Source organism: Nomascus leucogenys, chromosome 11, assembly GCF_006542625.1.
Source record: "Nomascus leucogenys isolate Asia chromosome 11, Asia_NLE_v1, whole genome shotgun sequence".
Taxonomy (NCBI): Eukaryota; Metazoa; Chordata; class Mammalia; order Primates; family Hylobatidae; genus Nomascus; species Nomascus leucogenys.
Genome location: NC_044391.1, coordinates 64,439,095 through 64,460,503, shown reverse-complemented (window position 1 = coordinate 64,460,503; position 21,409 = coordinate 64,439,095). Strand labels below are relative to the sequence as shown.

The window sequence follows — 21,409 nt, the reverse complement described above, 5'->3', positions numbered from 1 at the left end:
TATCAGGGTGATGCTGGTCTCAAAGAATGAGTTACACAGCAATCCCTTTTAAATTTTTTGGAATAGTTCCAGTAGGAATAATACCAGCTCTTCTTTATACATCTGATAGAATTTGGCTGTGACTCCATCTGGTCCTGGGCTTTTTCTGGTTGGTAGGGTCTTTATTACTGATTCAATTTTGGAACTCATTATTGGTCTGCTCCGGATTCAATTTCTTCCTGGTTCAATCATGAGAGGTTATATGTTTCTAGGAATTTATTCATTTCTTCTAGGGTTCTAGTTTGTGTGCATGGAGATGTTAGTTGTCCCTGAGATTTTTTTGTATTTCTGTGGTGTCAGTGATAATGTCCCCTTTGTCACTTCTCATTATGTTTATTTGGATCTTCTTTCTCTTTTTTTTTCTATTAGTCTAGTATGAACAGTCTATGTATTTTATTTATTCTTTTAAATAATGAACAAACTAAACTTGTTAATCTTTTATATGGTTTTTCATAGCTCAATTCCATTCAGTTCAGCTCTGGTTTTGGTTATTTCTTGTTTTCTGTTAGCTTTGGAGTTGGTTTGCTCTTGTTTCTTTAGTTTCTCTAGATATGATGTTAGGTTGCTAATTTGAGATCTTTCTAATTCTTTGATGTGGGCATTTAACACTATAAACTTCCCTCTTAACACTGCATCAGCTGTGTTCCAGAGATTCTGGTATGTTGTATCTTTGCTCTTATTAGTTTCAAACCATTTCTTGATTTCTGCCTTAATTTCATTGCTTACCCAAAAGTAATTCAGGAGCAAGTTGTTTAGTTTCCATGTGATTGTATGATTTTGAGCAATTTTCTTAATATTTATTTCAATTTTTATTGTACTGTTGTCCAAGAGTGTGATTGGTATGATTTCAGTTTTTTTGAATTTGATAAGGATTGCTTTATGGTTGGGCATGTGGTCAATTTTAGATCATCTGCCATGTGCAAATGAGAAGAATGTATATTTTGTTGTTTTTGAATAGAGAGTTCTGTAGATGTCTATTAGGTCCATTTGGTCAAGTGTCAAGTTCAGGTCCTAAATATCTTTGTTAGTTTTCTGCCTTGATGATCTTTCTGATACAATCAGTGGGCTGTTGAAGTCTTCCTCTGTTATTGTGTGGTTATCTAAATCTCTTTCTAGGTCTCTAAGAGCTTGCTTTATGAATCTGGGTGCTCCTGTGTTGAATGCATATATATTTAGGAGAGTTAGGTCTTCTTGTTGAATTGAACCCTTTACTATTATGCAATGCCTTTCTTTGTTTATCTTTTAAAATTTTTGTTGGTTTAAAGTCTGTTTTGTTTGAAATTAGAATAGCAATGCCTGCTTTGTTTTTCTGTTTTTCATTTGCTTAATGGATTTTTCTCCATCCATTTATTTTCATCCTGTGGGTATCATTGCATGTGAGATGGGTCTTTTAAAGACAGCATACAGTTGGGTTTTGCTTCATTATTCAACTCACCACTCTATGCCTTTTAATTGGGGCATTTAGTCTATTTACATATAAAGTTAATATTGCCATATGCAAATTTGATCCTGGTATGTTGTTAGCTGGTTATTATGCAAACTTGTTTGTATGGTTGCTTTATAGTGTCAGTGGTCTATGTATTTAGGTGAATTTTTTTGGTGGTCAGTGTTGGTCTTTCTTTTCCGTATTACTCCCTTCAGAACCTCTTGTAAGGCAGGTCTGGTAGTCAAATACTCTTAGCATTTGCTTGCCTGAAAAGTATTTATTTATCCTTCGCTTATGAATTCTGTTTCTCTTTAAATATAAAAATGCAATACCCTAGGAGGGACATGTTTTATTTATATGTGTATGAATAAATTGGCACAAGAAATAGTACAAAGAATTTTAACATATGCCCATTAAATAAATGAATGAATGGTTCAACTAGCCACATTATTGGCTTTCCATTATGATTTTTGGACCTGATTATTTTATTTATACATATCTATCTAGTTTATGTCCTCAAAGGTTATGATGGAATTAAATTATTGGCCAATCGATAACAAAGTAATTTAAAGACTCATATCTGATCGGAATGTCGTGTGCAGGGTTTAACTTTTGAGTATAGTTCCAAAGTAGTTTTCTCCTCGAATAGGTTTGCTGCTTTTTCTGTAGCTAGTAGTAGTAACTCCAGCTTTGCAGTATTTGATATCAGATATAAATATAAATTCATTGCCATTATAAAGCTTGTAAATACTGTGCAAGAATGTTTAGCTATACAGAAACTTTTAATAGGACCTACATGCTAGAGAGGGATCTTTGTATTTGGCACTTATGTCCAAGGAAATTAGCTGGTACAATACCACATATCGGGTATGGCAATGTTCAGTTTTCAGTACCAGAAACCCAAAATACCAGTGAGTTAAATGAGAGTAATTTATTTACATCTCAGGTAAAATTCCAAATAGGCAATACAATGCTGGTAAGAAATATCTGTTCCACAATGTTCTTGGGAAACAGGTTGCTCCTCCCTTTTTGTTTGGCAATGTGTAGATTTCCATTCCTAGCGTCTACTTATGGTCCTAGTTCACTGCTCCATTCACATTTTCTAAGGCCGGTGGACGGTGGCGGGGGGGTGGGGGAAATTGATCAAAAAAGGAGGAAAATATGTGGGCCAACTACTTTTACAGAAAGATTTTGCTTATATGTTCTTGCTAGAATCCAGTCACATGCTGCTTGAAGATGCAATGGAAGCTAGGAAATGCAGTTCTTATTCTGGGTGTCTATGGGTCTAACTAAAAAGTCAAGAGTTCTTTATTATGGAAAAGGAGAAGAACTATTGGGGGAAATGAGGAGTCTGTACCACCACCGTATGAGAGTTACTTTAGGTTAAAGATGCTCTGAAAATTAAAATGGAAATACTAAGTCATTGGAGAATACCTTAAGGTAGTCATTGGAATTTTTTAATATAAAAATCACAATGTGTTCACATCTTATAACTTGCCATGTGCCCCGTCAACTTAGTAAATTAAATATACTTGGAATAAGGGACAGAAAAATAAGTAAATAGTAAAAATAACACATTATCCATATGTCCTAATAATGTATTTATCAAAGCAGGTCAGGTATAAAGAATATGAATTGTTCAAAATTATCTGAAATTGAAATAAAACTCCTTAATAAAATAGAACTTCAGTAGTTTTATATCCCCATATCATTGCTTTGAGTGTGGAAAAAAGAACAGTACACTTCACTGAAACAAAGGAGATGAACTAGAAATCCTGACAAGCATCATTTAACAGAAGGTGGGGGCTGGTTGGGCTAGCATCAAAAAAAATTAGGAAGACATGCAAATGTTGCAGAACAAAAACTTTGTGATAAATACTGAATATAACTATGTTATCTTTTGAAAGTCTCGGTTATTTTCATATTGAATATGAATAAATTTTAAAAATGAGGAAGAAATATCTAGAAACATATTTCATGCCAGTTTAAAGAAAATATTAATTCAACAATGTTCCAACTTCAGTGGTCTCTTAAATCATTATTTGTATCACTTGTTTTTCACAACTTTCTCCTTTTTTGCACCTGCACTTGCAAGATATGAAAGATGTGCTACTCTTCCTCCCACAAAAAAAACCCACTTTATTCAATTTATACCTTACTTTGCAAAGGAAAGCTTAGTGTTCCTAGAACTTCTGCTCTTGAAAGGATTGAATTCTCTAATGTTACATTCAAACAAATGTCATTTATTAAATAGTTATGTTTCCTCATTAATGTTAGCATTTTTCTCATCTACCTGCTATGAAATTGTAACCAAAATAAAACTTTAGAGACAGTGTGAGGCATCTACTGCCCACTCTTTTCCTTTCTTTGTGTTTGAGAGTAGCTGTGTTTTAGAATAAGGGGGATGATTATACAAAAGAGGTCTTTCTTGGTCTCTTCCTTAAATATAGCTAGGAATTTAAAATAATGTTGACATATATTTTGTAGCACGCAAATATCTTTTGGTCGTTAACATTCTGTTCAATAAAATTAAGTCCCTCCCCCGGTCCCCACCTTCACTCAAACTATCCTTTTCTCTTTCTAATTAAGTTTAAATGAGTTGGAAGTTATTCATCCTTCTTCTTTCCTTTGGGTTACCAGGGCGATGGGATGCAGATATCCAACAGTCATGGAGATGCTGACAATGCCAAGAGAATGCATTCCCTTTACATTTATTTAGTGAGAGGTCTCAAAAAATTAAGGGCAGGAGGTGATTGTTAGAAGAGTGAAGAGCAGGAGTGGATTCAGGTTTTGTGAGGCCTGAGATTTATTTAATATGGGAGAGAGGAGGTTCCTGTTTAAGAATAAAAATACAAAATATCTTTACAAGCTTACAAAAATAATCATGCAACCATGGTGGCCTATGCAAAGGAGAGGCCCCGAAATGTTTAGCGTCACAGAAAGTCCTCATCTGGTCTAGTGTTCAGATGGATTTTGTGCAGATTTTTCCCATTGATTTATCTTATACTTCACCTGGTCCCCCTTTTGACTCCCTAGACTTTCTTGGGCAAAACAATGGGTTTGTTAAATGACAGAATAGAAGTTGGGCAGTGCAGCCCAACTCTTCATGATTCCTGTACAGCCTGTTTCAGCCTATGTGCCGGAACCCAGAGGCTGCCCTTTTGTTTTTTTCTAGCAAGAGATAATACAAACTTAACCAGGAAGGGGAATGATTAACGAATAAATTTTGCCTTGTAAAGAATCATGTTAGATGATACCCATTTATCCTATGCATATTTATTATCCATTATAAACAAAGTATTTCAAGTAGAATTCCAAATGCCATGATATCTAAGACAATAATCCTATAACTTCTATGAATTTTTCATAAGCTAAGTTAGGAAATAGAAAGTTGGGTGTTTTTGTGTATGTGAATATAAATGATAATTTCATCAGTAAAGCGGGCAAATATTATTACTTAAAAAAATTCCTGACACTTTATATTTACAGGCTACTAATAAATAATTTAACTATAAAGTAATGAGCTTCATCTTTAGCTAAACACAGTCATATTTTGAAATAAATATGTTTCTTCTTTAAAATGGAGTTGTTTTTGAAAGTGATATGCTTATGCATTTATTCCAATATTATTGACTTTTTTTTTGGAATTTCCCACATAATTTGTTTTATACATAAATATATGTATGCATGTATGTATAAATAAAATGTAAATATGTGTTTTATCTCTTGTGTGTCCTATATGAATATACGTGCACACACATACACATACATTCATGCACAAAGTTTTATCCTCTGCATGACCTATATATGTAAAACTACAAAATATACTGCTGTGGTTTTGTATTTATTTTTGTGTGCAGATATAAGAGTAAAATAAATAAAGGGAAATAACATAAACATGGATATGGGACATACTCAATATTGTTACAATGTTGTAATTTGTAATTGTAAGGTGTAATTTCTCCATATTAATCTATAATTAAATGTAATGCCAAGTCTTGTTTTTGGAATATTTTACTTTAGAATTTGAAAACTTAAAAAGACATTTTATAGTGCATTTAGTAAAAATGTATAAGAAATATTAAGAAAATGTTTCAAAAAATAATAACCAAGAAATTTATCCTATCATTGACATATATTTTAATATGTAAGACTTCAGCAATGAACATGTTCTATATTAACATATACTATGTAATCAATTTAGTATTGTACCAGTGTCAGACTGTACAATTAAAAATAAGCCAAAATATCTATAATGATTTAGTGCGTGGATACGGTGGCATGGAAAGTCATTGAGCAAGGTCACATAATAACAACAGCATTTACTGGTTACTCACTGTGTTCCAGGTGCTGCTGTAATCACTTGACATATATTATTTAATCTCCACAGTAAACTTAGGAGGTTGCATTAGTCTTATTTTGTAGATTTGGAAACTAAGACATAGAGATTATGCAAATTGCCAAAGATCATATCGGTGGTAAGTGAAACAGGCAGATTTTAAAAAATGTTTAATTTTTAATTTTTCTTTCCTTGTCTTATGGTGTTAGTAACAGGCAGGTTTTGAATCTAGGCAGTCTGGTTCTCAATTCAAGCTCTTAGCCACTATGTATTGTTGTTCACAATGCCCCTTATCCATTTTGGATGCTGATTATTTTAAAACATGGTTAGTATCATAGGCAAAAATTTAAAAAATGTTTTTAATTTTTAATTGAATTTTTTTAGTAATGGGATTGAACTTTTAAAATTATTATATATTTATATTTCTTTTTTGGTGAATTGTCTGTTCCCACTGATATGTTCAAACTTTTCTTATGATTTGTAAGAATTCTTTATATAGTAAGGATATTAACTTTTTATCTGTCGTGCAGATGGCTTTAGCCAAACTGGGCTTTACTTATTTTCCCCAAATGGCATATTCTGTCTTATCCCTGGTTCATCTATTATACTGTTTTCTCTCTTTCTGAAACACGTTTTTCCTGTGTAACCTGTACTGTGCAGGATCTCAGTTTAAATATCTCTTAGTAAAGCATTGCCTGAACTGAACAGAGAGGCACTTCTGCTAGGCAAGTAAAATGCCCTGTGTTTCCCCTCTCTGAAACACAAATCATACCTATATTTATTAATCCAAAATTTATCCATCCTAATAGAAGGCAAATTACCTGAGAATCACCATCTTGTCAATCTTGTACACCTCTACAACTGGGGCAGAGCTTGGTACTCAAAATTGGGGAATAATATGAATAGCCATTTAGAAATATGTATGAAAAGCCTAACCTTTAACTCAGCAATTTCAGTTCCACAAGATTTTTAAAATAAATAATTGGACAAGTGTACAAAGATGTACATATAAAGTGGCTTGTTTCTTTACAGTTACAATACTAGAAGATATGAACCATGACAATTTCTAACAACAAGGAATTGATAAATTAGTTGTGGTTCTTCCTGGTTCAACCTTGGGAGATTGTATGTTTCCAAGGATTTATTCATTGTGTCTAGGATTTCTAGTTCGTGCACATAGAGATGTTCATAGTTATCTCTGATGATCTCTTTATATTTCTGTGGTATCAGTTGTAATGTACCCTTATCATTTTGGATTGTGCTTATTTGAATCCTCTCTCATTTTTTCTTAGTTAAACTAGCTACTAGTCTATTGATTTTATTTATCTTTTCAAAGAACCATCTTTTAATTTTGTTGATCCTTTGTATCATTTTTTTGGTCTCAATTTCATTTAGTTCTGTTTTGATCTTTGTTATTTATTTTCTTCTTCTAGCTTTGGGTTTGGTTTGTTCTTGCATTTCTAGTTCCTTGAGTTATAATGTTAGGTTGTTAATTTGAGATCTTTCTATATTTTTAATATAGGGGTTTAATGCCATAAAAATTTCTCTTAGCACTGGTTTTGTTAAATCCAAGAGGTTTTGGTATGTTGCATCTCTGTCTGACTTAATTTCATTATTTACTCAAAAATCATTCAGGATCAAGTTGTTTAGTTTCCATGTACTTGTGTATTTTTGAGAGTTCCTCTTGGTATTGATTTCTAATTTTATTCCACTGTGGTCCAAGATGGTGCTTGATAGGATTTTGATTTTTTAATATTTATTGAGGTTTGCTTTGTGGCCAAGCGTATGGTCAGTTTTGGAGATTGTTCCATGCTCAGATGAGAGAAATGTATATTCTGTGTTTGTTAGGTAGAATGTTCTGCAAATGTCTATTAGTTCTATTTTGTCCAGAGTCCAACTTAAGTCCAGAGTTTCTTTGTTGACTTTCTGACTTGATTACCTGTTTTGTGTTGCTAGTAGGGTGTTGAAGTCCTCACTATTTTTGTGTTTCTGTCAGCCTCTTTTCTTAGGTCTAGTAGTATTTATTTTACGAATCTGGGTGCTCCAGTGTTGGGTGCTATTTATTAACAATAGTTAAATCTTCTTGCTTTATTTAATCCTTTATCATTATATAATACCCCTTTTCTCTTATTTTCCTGTTGTTGGTTAAAAGTCTGTTTTATCCAGTATAAAAATGGCTGCTCGGCTTGCTTTTTTTTTTTTTTCCATTTGTGTGATATATCCTTTTCTACTCCCTTGAGTCTGTCTTTAGTTATTTGGGAGGTCCCTTGTAGGCAGTAGATAGTTGGGCCATTTTTTTTTTTAATCAAATTTGCCACTCTATATTTTAAGTGGAGTACATAGGCCATTTACGCTCAAGGTTAATATTGATATGTGAGGTTTTTTTTCTTCCGGTCATAGTTTTGTTAGCTAGTTGCTTTGGTCTAAACTGTGTAATTACTTTATGGGATCTGTGAACTTTCTACTTATGTGTACCTTTATTATGGCAAATATCACCTTTTCATTTCCATGTTTAGAACTCCTTTGACCATTTCTTGTAGAACCTGTCTAGTGGTGACAAATCCCTTAGCATTTGCTCATTTGGGAAATACTTCATTTCTTCTTCATTTATGAATCTTAGCTTGGCAGGATATAAAATTCTTGACTAGCATTTTTTTTTCTTTTAAGAGCTTAAAGATAGGCCACCAATCTTTTCTGATTTGTAAGGTTTCTACTGAAAAGTCTGCTGTTAGTCTGATGGGATTTCCTTTGTAAGTGATTTGATGCTTCTGTCTACCTGCCTTTAAGAATTACTTTTTCATGTTGACCTTGAATAGTCTAATGACTACATGGCTTTATGATATTCATCATGTAGGCTATCTTGAAGATATTCCTTGCATTTCTTAAATCTGGATGTCTACATCTGTAGTCAGATCAGGGAAATTTTCCTGAATTATTCCCTCAAATATGTTTTTCAAACCTCTTTTTCTTCTTTTCCCTCAGGAATGCCTAAAAGTTGTAAGTTTGATCACTTTACATAATCCCATATTTCTCAAAGTCTTTGTTCACTCTTAAAAATTCTGTTTTCTTTATTTTTGTCTAACTGTGTTAATTTGAAAGACAGGTCTTCAAACTCTGAAATTCTTTCTTCTGCTTGGTGTAGTCTTGTTAAAACTTTCAACTGTATTGTGAAATTCCTTCACTGTATTTTATATTTCCAGAAGTTCTGTTTTTCAATAAAACATAACTGCTCTTTTTCAGTAAAACAGAACTCCTGATCTGTTTTTCTGCCTTTTTGTGTTATTTTTCAACTTTCACTTAGATCTCACTGAACTTGCTTACAACCCATACCTTAAATTATTTATCTGTTATTTCAAAGTTTTCATTTTGGTTAGGACCCATTGCTAGAGAGCTGGTGTGGTCCTTTGGGGGTATCACAACACTTTGTTTCTTCACAGTGCTGGAGTTCTTGTGCTGGTTCCTTCTTATCTGTAGAAACTGTCACTTTTTATTTTTGAATTTACTTTCATTTGGGTGAGTTTTTTTCTTCTCTCCTTGAGCGTGCGACTGTTGTATATGCTGGCTTTTCTTCTATGTGGTTTTAGGCGGCCAAATCTCTTTGAATTAGTTGGTTATAGATAGTGTAGTGGTTTTCTCTAATGCTAGTTGTTTGTAGGTTGTAGTAGCAATGTGCTGTATGTGTGATCAGGTTCACTGTTTCCAACAAAGATAGAGAGAGCCATATTTTGTTCTCCAGCGCTTCTGTCAGCAGGAATTACATTGGGTTGGGCAGTTCACCAAGCATGCCAGTAGGTGGTGCTTGTGAGTGACAGCTGGCTGTTGTACACTAATGTCAGAAGTTGTGATGGACAGTATGGTTTGACTTCCCAGCCAATAGATGGTGCTTGTAGGCAAGATGAAGTTACAGCGATGGTAATGGCTTTTTTTTTTTTTTTTTTTTGAGGCAGAGTCTTGCTCTGTCACCCAGGCTGGAGTGCAGTGGTGCGATCTTGGCTCGCTGCAACCTCTGCCTCCTGGGTTCAAGCAATTCTCCTGCCTCAGCCTCCAGAGTAGCTGGGATTACAGGCGCCTACCACCATGCCTGGCTAATTTTTGTATTTTTAGTAGAGATGGGGTTTCACCATATTGGTCAGGCTGGTCTTGAACTTCTGACCTCAGGTGATCCACTCACCTTGACCTCCCAAAGTTCTGGGATTACAGGCATGAGCCACTGTGCCCAGCTGGTAGTGGAATTTATACTTGGCCTTTGTTGATAGGGGAAGTGCTGGGGTGTCCCTGGCAATGGGTGGGGTGTATGGCTCTCAGGGGTCACTCCCCATACTCTGTTGCCAAGGCAGCTAGAGGCGGCAAAGCTGGACACTGCTGGGTCAGGCTGGTTCAGGCTCTCTAGGGCAGGTACAGGTGCTGACCTTGGTGAAGTTCTGGGGCAGCTCTCAGGCCACTGGGACAACCCTCTAGGGAAGCGCAGAAGCAACTCTCCTGTGCCACAGAGCCAGCTCAGAGGAAGAGGGGTGGCCTAGGGTTTTCAGCACAGTAGGGAGTTATGGGGCCTACCCAGCTCCCACACCCTGATCTGGTGGGTCTTCCTCCTCTCAGTGTCTGGCTCTGGCAACAGGCCCAACCAGTTAGGCTACTTCCAAGTCATCTATGCCCAGATCACTGAGCCATTCCAGGCATTCCAGAGTATAATATTCCCTGTGGCAGAAAGTAAGGCTATCAGGCCAGACACATTCCAGGTCTTGTGAAAGGAGGGGTGCCCAACTCCTGCGTCATGACATGGACCTGCACTAAACTCTTCTCTGTGTTCCAACAGTGGGGGCTCCTCTCCTGCTAAAGATCAGGCTACTAGTCTTATCTTCATACCCCTAGGCAGTGTGGTCAAGTCCTGGGGAACTGGGACCAGACCAGCAGATTGTCCTCTGGCCACTCAGGGTCATGCACTGGCTGTGATGGAGGTGTTGAACTGCTCATAGGCCACCAACAAACCACTCCAGGCAGGGTAGTAGAGACTGTGCTGTGGGTGCCCACTTGCCCCACCGTGGGAATGACAAGCAGGTAGTCTTGAGAGGGAACAGCAGGCATGAGGGGTACATGATATGATGCATCTCAGTCCTGTGACAGTGACAGTGGGTTCTGTCTTGGGCTCATGAGCACATCCAGCCTCAAATCTCTCCTGGCCTCCACAGATGGCAGGAGCTGCAGCCACTTAGGGCATGACCCAGAGCCTCAGGGGATGGGTGCCTAGAGTTATGTTTTGCTATAGCTGCCCAGCACGCTGAAGTCTTGAGGGCTCCATGCAGGTTTAAGCGGTGCCTCTGCTTGTTCTCCAGACAGCTCTCCTTGCCACTCCAAATATCTGCAGGAGTCATGGGAACTCCTGTAGCTAGGATCTCAGAGGTCCACAGTGGGAATGTGGTGCCCTGAGTTTCCTTCATTCATCCCTTCCTGGGGTTCAGTCTGGGTCTAGGGGTTGGTTCTGACACCTAGCAACACCCAGCAGGATACTCCACTTCCTTCCTCTTCAATCACAGTGTCTTCCATCACATCTCTATTACATTTCAGTGTTTTCTCTCTAAAGATCCATTTGAAGTGTGAAGGTTTACTTGATATTTTGGTTCCTCTCTGTGGAGGAGCCACATCTTAGCTGCATCTAGTCAGCTGTCTTGAATCTAATTTCCTGGACTCATTTCTATTCAATTGATCTCTATGTCGATCCTTATTCCAGTACCACACTGTCTTGATTACAGTAGATTTGCAGTCAGTTTAAAAATGAAGAAGTGAGAGTTTTCTAGTTTTGGTTTTCTTTTCCAAGATTGTTTTGGCTAACCTGGGTCCCTTGCATTTCTATATAAATTTTAGAATCAGCTTGTCCATTTCTTCAAAAGAACCAGTTGAGATTTTACTAAGGATTGCATTGCATTTGTAGATCCATTTGGGCAGTATTGCATCTGAACATTAAGTTTTCCAATCCATGTACAAAGAATGTCTACCATCTATTTAGGTCTTTAATCTGTCTCAATGGTGTTTTCAGTATACAAGTCTTGTACTTGAAAATAATTTTATTCCTGGCCAGGCGCGGTGGCTCAAGCCTGTGATCCCAACACTTTGGGAGGCCGAGGCAGGTGGATCATGAGATCAGGAGATCAAGACCATCCTGGCTAACACGGTGAAACCCTGTCTGTACTAAAAATACAAAAAATTAGCTGGGCATGGTGGCACACACCTGTAAGCTACTTGGGAGGCTGAGGCAGGAAAATTGCTTAAACCTGGGAAGTGGAGGTTGCAGTGAGCCGAGATCGCACCACTGCACTCCAGCCTGGGTGACAGAGAGAGATTCCGTCTCAAAAAAAAAAATATATAGTAATAATAATAATTTTATTCCTAAGTTTTTTTTATACCGTTGTATTTTTAGACTACTTAATTGAAATGGTTTTTTGTTTTTTAGTGTATACAGCTCGAATTATTTAACAAGCAGTTTTGGTAGGTTTTGTTGATTTATTCAGTCTCTTATCTAATATTTCAACTGTTGTAATTCCATGCAAAAAGATGTCATTACCACGTCAAACAAGACAGTTTTATGTGAAAAGCCAACTAGTTCATTTTGGCGCTGCACTGTTACTACTTACATGCCAAGTTCATATTCTAACCAAATGTTTTCTAAACTTTATTATTTTCCCTTTGCCTTTATGACTTTTGTCATATCTACATGCCATTTAATATATTTTTTAAAAATCTAATCACTTTTTAAATGTAAATTTATCTAAAAGGAAATGTTATATCACAGATTTAAGAAGGTAATAAATTAATGTCATCTTCTATGCATTACAATAAATATATTACTATTAAAGTAAAAAATGTCATGCATTTGCCACCTAAAATTATTTTTAGGTAATCATAAGTTTACTACCCTTTGGGAAACTCTATTATAACCAGTTTAATTAACCGTATAAATAAAAATTTCCCTAAAATTTATTATTTCATGATGGCCGGATGATTCGTGACAGAAAGCAAATAATTAGGGTCACTATCAGATCACCTACGCAAAAGACAGGAATAATTCTTCCAGTTCTTAATTGTGTTTTCTAGAGAGTATCTAAGGAATATGTATGAGTTTATAATACTCCTATGAGTAAAATCTGCTCTCATTCAATGCTACATTGGATAGCATGGATTACATCATGCTGTTATCTGATAAATATGATTAATTCCCTCTTAGAAGGCAGGGCCTGTGTCTATTTAACTTGCCTCATACAGCATGCAGCATAACTTTATGTTCATTTGGGAACTTAATAAATGTAAGTGGATGATATAATTTATTTGTTAATCACCAATCATTCTGAAAAATAATGATGTACCCAGAGCTGATGGTTCCACCCCACAACAGTTGTTGTTTTTTTTAATTGAAGGTCGAACAGTACTGAAAGGACTCTACTTAAAAGGAAACATAATAGAAAATTGTTCAGCTTTTCAACAAAAAGAGGGAGCTTTTGTCCTTGATAATTAAGTTCCTTTCAAAGATAAGAATTAACTGAACATTTATTTTACTTGGAGAATAACAATATTTATTTAAATAACAATTTAAAGCATTTTATCTAAAAAAGAAAACACTTCTTGTCTGGATTTTTAAACAATCCTTCAGTAAAAATCGGGCCACAGAATTTTTCACAGAACTAATTAGCTAAGGGTTACGTGGTAGGGAAACAGAGACTCTTGGCTTATCTCCTTTTTTTTTTGAGACAGAGTCTCTTGTCACCCACGTTGGAGTGCAGTGGCGTGATCACAGCTCACTGCAACCTCCGCCTCCTGGGTTCAAGCTTCTCCTGCCTCAGCCTCCTGAGTAGCTGGGATTACAGGCACTCACCACCACACCCAGCTAATTTTTGTACTTTTAGTAGAGACAGGGTTTCACCATGTTAGCCAGGCTGGTCTCAAACTCCTGACCTCGTGATCCACCCGCCTCAGCCTCCCAAAGTGCTGGGATTACAGGTACGAGCCACCACGCCCAGTGGCTTATTTCTTGACACTACAGTTTTAAAACGTTTGGAGAAATACCAAAACTAGCTTCATTCTACCCCTTTCCATCCCCTGACACTCCTTCCTCAAATCTGGGTCCAGCTTCTGTGAAGCTAGAGACAACTTCCAAGTGTAGAAAGGGTCTTTCTTGTAGTTACTCCCACGGTCTAGGAATGCAAAAGCTAAAAGAATTATTGTAATCTAACCAGGAAGTAGAGACACAACTCACATAATTTGATTTTGAACATAAAATTTCCTGGATGTGGCGCTTCAGAAAAATGAATCAGTGAAGCCAAAGAGGGTGGGGAGTGTATTGTTCAATAAATACACAGAGTATTTGAGATGCTTTATAATCTAATACAGGCTGTGACTTACAGCTTGGCACCATATTGTTATAGACAAAATATACCTGAAATTAATTTTAGTGAGATTTTTAAATTTTGTTAAAAATAATCAGGGAAGATCATTTTAACTAAGAGCAAACAGCTAATTGTACTGTTTTATAATCTGCATCTTCGCCACCTATAAAATGTATGTTCCTATATTTCTTTTGGTTGCACTGTAACTGTGGCGGTAGAGTTGTTTATCTTGATTAAAAAGATGATAGAGCATCTATCTGACTGGCAATCTAAATAGAAATTCCTGTTCAAAGGTGACAGGAAGCTCTTTGATCAAATGTCCAAACTAAAGGTAATGTAATCATCTGTCTTCCTGTTGAAAATGCCCCTCATCATTCAAGATGTTTATACACTTGAATGGAGTGATTAGGATTAATGAAACTGTTGGTATTCCAAAATCCTTAAATTAAACATCCATAACGCCATAAGTTTTATTTTTCTGCTCTTTTAAAGACAGTAGAAGGATAAATGGTTTTGCAACAGTAAAACTAAATCTGGATCTATATTTCCTCTCGTATAATTTTTTTTTAGAATAGCAAACACATCAAACAAGACAGATAAAGCAGAGGGTTTGGTCTTTTAAGTGATAGAAAATTGAGGTGAATGTCTAAAATCTCAGGCCTAGTGACTCTTGGTAATGGAAAAATTCAGCCCCTTTGCCAGTACACATATATTTTTGCTTTGATATAGTCAAGATTGTTGAAATAATTTCGCTTCCCCAGTTTGTGCCTCCTTGGTATTGGACACAAATCTTGCCCTCCTTTGTATTAATATTAGCTTGCTCTTCTTCCCTGCATCTTTTTCCTTCTCCCTTTTTCCTGATGCCCTGAGTTGACATCCCTCACTAAGGTGATAGCTTTAGGCCATCACTTTAGGCTAGGCTAAGATAAGCATTCTTTCCTATTTATTTGTCATAAAAATATGTATACAAATTAAGATTGAACTTTTTATGACCTGTGACCATAAAGTTCTAAGTACAAAAAGTGTCTGAATTAAATTATTATAATTATCAAGAAAATACAAATAAAAAAACATGAATATGTTATGCATTTGATAAATGGGTGGTAACTATAAAAATAAACTTTTATTGGTAACCTGGATCTTAATGAGCTGGATATGGAACTATTTTCTCTAATTAGTTTGTATGCACAAATGTTTATTAGTTAACACTAGGGTATGTCCTAAGGGAATATATCATGGCAAGGTTCAGGATGGGTGAGAATGACGTCTTTCCTTGTAAGGGGGAAAATGACTACCATGAAAGGGGATATAGGAAAGTAAAACCTACCTCTTTAGCAAAGAAACTTTCTCAGTCAGCGTCTTGGGACATTTCAGGGTTCTTACGAAAATTATTACTTGAAAAATATCCTTGTTTTGTGCCACTTAGGTGTATATCTGGGAACAAGTATAAGCCAATTCGAAGACTGCTAATATGGACAGAGACTAAGGACCTTCTTTGATATAAAAGTCAAAACCGAGCTATGGTCTGTGGAATGCTAATTGCAAGGTACTTGGAAACAACCAAGAGATGCCAAGAGTATTCCAGAGAACAGATTTTCCTCAAGGTATACCAGAGGCATTGGGATTGTGTATCAATGAAATTTATTTAAACAATGGCCATTTGCTTTATAGACATTAATCCATCTTAGAGAGTACATAATATTTAAATCAATTTTCTATATTTAATACCTTATCTGAGAAACTTAGCCTTAAAGTAAAACTGTTTGTGTAAATGTTGATTTTCTGACAGTTTCTCAGAGTGAATCTCCTTAGCATCCTCCTTGTTCTGATGTTTGTTGTTGTCATTTTCCTTTTTTTTAATTTGAAAAATTCAGAAAGGGAAGAGATGAATAATGACCCATATCCTGTGACCTAGAACTAATAGTTGTTAACATTTTGAGTTTTTTTCTTTTGTCTTTTCTCTATGTATTTTTTTTAAAAAGATTTCATAAATCACAAATTGTATTAGTTTCTTGTGACTGTTGTAGCAAGTTACCACAAATTGGGTGACTTAAAACTACAGAAATGTATTTTCAGTTCTGGAGGCTCTAGGTCTGAAATGAGTTCCACTGGGCAGAAATCAAGGTGTGGTCAGGGCTATGCTGCCTCCAGAGGCTCTAGGGAAGATTCTGTTGCCTTCCTCTTCCAGACTCTGATGGCTCTTGCCATTGCTTGGCTTGTGACTGCATCTCTCCAACCAGCAACTTCCAACATTTTTCTCTCTTCTTTCTATCTTTGCATTGCCTTTTCCTTTGTGTGTCTGTGTCAAGTCTCCCTTTACCTCGCTGTTATAAGTACAGTTGTGATTACATTTAGGACCCAGTCTGATAATTTAGAGTAATCTAAATTAATCACATCTGCAAAGTTTTTGATGTATCAGTAACATTTTTAGGTTCTAGGATTAGAACCTGTATCTTTGGGGATTGGGGCACTTTCAGCCTATCACACATATGAATATATAGTCTATTTAAATTACAATTTGGGATTTTAGAGATAAAGCTAAAATCCCACTTGCTCCCAATTTTGGACCTCTCCAGATTCTCCAGAGATCACCACCATGTTTATAGTTTGCCATCCTTGGTTCTTAATTGTGTTTTCTAGAGAATATCTAAGGAATATGTATGAGTTTATAATACTTCTATGAGTATTTATATATATAAAAATATATATATGCACACATATACATATACACATATACATACAGATATCTGTAGATATAGATACACACAGATATGTATATTAGAGATAGATACATACAGATGTGTATCTATCTCATCTTTCTATCTATCATCTATCTATCTATCTATCTATCTATCTATCTATCTCTATATACAGCAGATTTCTGTACTGTCCAATATAATGAATATGTTTCTTTTTGGTGCAAGATTGGGCAGGTTTAGTGCCTGCTATGAACATATTCGAGTTCCCTAAACTCTGAATTCCACTCCCATAATGCAACCTCCTACACGTGCACGATTCACTGGGTCTCTCTTTGTCACCTTACAGGAATTGGGGCTCAGGGATAGAGCACAAATTTGCTGTATTGCTGTGACTAATAAATAGTTTGCTGCTATTGCTGTGACTAATGAACTATCCTGTGTCTCTGATTCAGGAGACTCATGTCTTCCACAAGCATCCAGTAAACTATGGCTGGCTAATTTGCTGGCTTCTAAGTAGAATAAAATCTCTGACATTTCACAGTACTTTCATTTCCAAATTTAAAACTAGCATAGCTGATAACTGCAGAAAAATGCTATGTGAGCCCTCAAATTTAGATTTCAAAAAGTTTAGAGAGAAAACTGATTTCTTTTTTTTTTTTTTTTTTTTTTTTGAGACGGAGTCTCGCTCTGTCGCCCAGGCTGGACTGCAGTGGCGTGATCTCGGCTCACTGCAAGCTCTGCCTCCCGGGTTTGCACCATTCTCCTGCCTCAGCCTCCTGAGTAGCTGGGACTACAGGCGCCCGCCACCACGCCCGGCTAATTTTTTGTGTTTTTAGTAGAAACGGGGTTTCACCGTGTTAGCCAGGATGGTCTTGATCTCCTGACCTCGTGATCCGCCCACCTCAGCCTCCTGATTTCTTAAAAAGTTAATCATATATGAACAGGCAAATCTATACTTTTAGACTTATACATACATGCATAGATACATAACACACACATACATATACACACACATACACATTATGAAAAAACATATAAAAGCTTTAGAGAACACTTGTAAAAATAAGAAGAGAAACAAGTTACTTATGCTGTCATCACTGTGAAATAACAACTACTGTTAAAATGTCTTAGACTTAAAAATTGGCTTTGAAATTCCTGCATCTGACCAATCCTGCTGCATTTTCTTTACAGTGAAACTATGGTCTTTGTTGGGGACTAGCGGTAATTGTGTTTTACATCAATATCATAAAGGTAAGACATATCTCAAATATGCTATATTTTCTTTAACAATGCATACTATACCTGTAATCTGCAATTTTTCTTTTTTTAACCTTAGATATCTATTTTAATCTTTACCTTATAAAAGAACAAATGTCTAATAACAAACTTTTTATTTGGCCACATTTGTATTGTTCTAAAATTCTGAGAATTCTTAAATAATACATATTAATTCTATTGATATAATTATTGATTGTCTTCATTCTTAATCCTGTTCTTTTTTTAAAAAAACTGTCAACTGTCATTCTCACAGATGTTCTACTTTTTCTTATCCCCTGGGTCAGCTCCATTCTTTTCCTAAAACATCTTTAAATTCATTTTCAAGATTTGAAGAAAGGCACTTTTTACTTATTGGGAGAAAATCACTATTTTAAATAAATGATTAGTTTTTTAGTGGAATCCTGGACCATTAATCTGAAATTTTGCAGTGAAGGAACATGACTATTTTCTGTGATAAGTATAACACTATTCACAGCTCAAAGAGAAGAAATAAATGCTGAAGAGATCCTTGGACCTTAGCTGAAAGAAAGTTCCACCTGAAGTCTAAAATAAAAAGAAAATGAAACCAATAATTTTTAATATTAAAGTATTGAATAAATTATATCATAAAAATACCATTTACATTATTTAAACAAGTTCATATTTATACAAAGTCTATAAGAACTCCCCCCACATATACATTTTTAATTAATACAAACCCATACTTTATATTCTTTTAAAAATAGTTTAAATGATCCCTCATAGTCAAAGCAATGTTGCCAGTGTATTACTCTATTTGCAGCATGTTTTCAGAAAGATAATATGTCAGAGACAATGACATGAGTCATTATGAGTGATTTTATAAAAAGTGTTCATGTAAATGAGAAGATTTTAAGTGTTTTCACTTCAAAGAAATGATGAATATTTGAGGTGATGGATATGCTGACTGGCCTGGTTGATCATTCTACAACGTATACATGTGTTGAAATATCATATTGCATCCCATAAATATATATGATTGTTGTTTGCTAATTAAAAATAATAAAATAAGAACTAATCATAGATGATGAGGCCTGCTATGATCTGAATGTTTGTGTCTCCCAGATTCACATGTTGAAACTAACCTCCAGGGTAACGATATTAAGAGGTGGGGCCTTTAGGAGGTGATAGGGCATGAGGGCTCCACTCTCATGAATTAGTACTATTGTAACGAAGGTCTGAAGGAGCTTGTTTGCCCCTTCTGCCGTATGAGAACCCATAGACGGCATTATCTGTGAGGAACAGCCCCTCACCATACACTGAATCTTCTGGAACTTTGATCTTAGACTTCCCAGCCTCCAGGAACTATAAGCAATACATTTCTATTGTTTATACATTTTTTTTAAAAAAAGAGTTCATGACCCTTCAAGGTGAGTAATTTTATCATGAAAATAAGGAAGGATGAAGGAGACTTTGTTTCAGAAATAAATTTTAATCTATATTTACATTTGAATGAAATAATATTTTTCTAACAATAGACTTTTTAAAAAGATATAAACCAACATACAGCATGATTGCAATGTTTAAATTAATGTGAAGATTGTGTTCCAAAGAAGTGAGCCATTTCAAAGAGATAAAATTGTCTTTTTTAGCAACAAGAACAATGGTTGTAAGAAATCTGTTTTAGGTTTTTCTAGACCATGTGATTTTGAGGTACTCAGCCATTTTACTTTTTTGTTGCCAAATAAGTTATCATTCAGGTAAAAATATTCTTGGAGGCTTTAAAATAAAATGTGTGATTATGCTTTGTCATTAAATCTTGCCGTTTAGGTCAACTTGCCACCATCAGTCTTTTCATAGTAGCTCAAGTCAACATTAACCATGGACCACTGTGACTACTTGGAAATTTTGTCACTCCTAGTGATCCTGTTTTTATTTTATTTTATTTTATTATTATTATACTTTAACTTTCTGACCCTTTCTTTAATGTTAACCTCCTTTTTTTCCATGATGGCATTTCTGGGAATTGGTGGATTTATTTCACTTCTTCCTTGTTTCCCACAGCTATGCCAAAAGGTTGGTTATATCACTACTACATGTTTATTTCTTTGCTGCCTGCTTGGCATATGAAAAATATATTTCTGCTCTTGGACCATCTGAAATTCAACAGTCTTCTCTTCGCACAAGCCAAACCCAGCTTTGATGATGACAGCTTGGCCACATGCCAGGGTCTTGCTTTTAGTTATTCTTGCTTGGTAATTTATTATAAAGAAAGTATAACATGTGGTTCCTTAGGAAAAAGTTATCAACTGTATATAGTTAAAGCTGTGATAAATTTTAAAATGTGGCAGTAAAGAATCTGCTCACTGATTAAAACTAGAAAAAAGTATCATCATGACTATTAAGTTAAGGTCAGATAATAGAATTGGTGGGATTTGTGGTAAGACTAACTAAAAAATGGAGAATTTTTAATTTTTTGTTGCTGTTCATATTCATGAAAAGTCAGTGTGATTCATGCAATGACTCTATGAGTTAGATATTTTTATGAACTCTATTTACAATTTGTGGGCATAAAACTTAGGAAGATTAAATGACTTGTCCTAGGAAATACACCTAGTAAGCTGCAGAGAGGGTCGCAAACTCTGATACCTGACTTTTTTTATGGCAGCATGCCTATCTGAGGAGTCAACAAAAAAGATGTAAGTTATATCACAAGCGGAAAAAAGGAGGGAAGGATATTCAGGTTTCATCTAATCTCTAAATGTCTTCTTTTTGAGGCCAGAAATATTATCTTTCACTATTTCAGGTTACTGCTAAAATGTATTAGTTTTCTTGGGCAATAGGGAGTGGTTTTAGGGTTCTCCACCCGTCTCCATTAGAATGGATTAATTCATTACAGTTGTTAACTTCAATTCAGACATTTTGGAAGAAGCAGAGGTGTTGGAGGTTGAGAACTGAGAAAGTAGATTTTAATAGGAAACAGGGATTTGCCTTGAAGGCAGTTGTGGTGCTATGACCGAAGAGTTTGATCAAGAGGAGAGTGTGAGAGTTGACAGGGTATAAAAGGCAACCCTAGACAAATTTAGACAACTCTCTGCTGTGGTAAGGGCCAGACAAGAAACCTAGGATGGAAGTAAATCAAGGCTAGGGTTAGCAAAAATCATACTCTAATTCAATTTTTGTTCTTGCCTTATTCATCTTTTTCTGGTTCTGCTAGATTTTCAAAAAGTCATTCCCAAAAGCTAGGGTTGTATGATATGGCAGAGCACTTCTGTTCATGTCAGCCAAGGGAAAAATC

General features: G+C 35.6%; 1 protein-coding gene across 2 annotated transcripts in view; it reads left to right on the top strand.

Annotated features, from left to right (window-relative positions):
* The window catches only part of PUS7L (pseudouridine synthase 7 like), a 133,197-nt gene that overhangs the window by 76,089 nt on the left and 35,699 nt on the right, over positions 1 to 21,409 (top strand). The window contains exons 11-12 of one of the 2 annotated variants that reach the window (XM_030822671.1): positions 15,603 to 15,780; positions 18,067 to 18,126. In XM_030822671.1, coding sequence (XP_030678531.1) covers positions 15,603 to 15,626 — 24 coding nt within the window. In that variant the 3' untranslated portion in view covers positions 15,627 to 15,780; positions 18,067 to 18,126. Of the gene's footprint in view, positions 1 to 15,602; positions 15,781 to 18,066; positions 19,488 to 21,409 lie in introns of those variants that run through there. The other variant, XM_030822670.1, reaches the window with a different exon arrangement.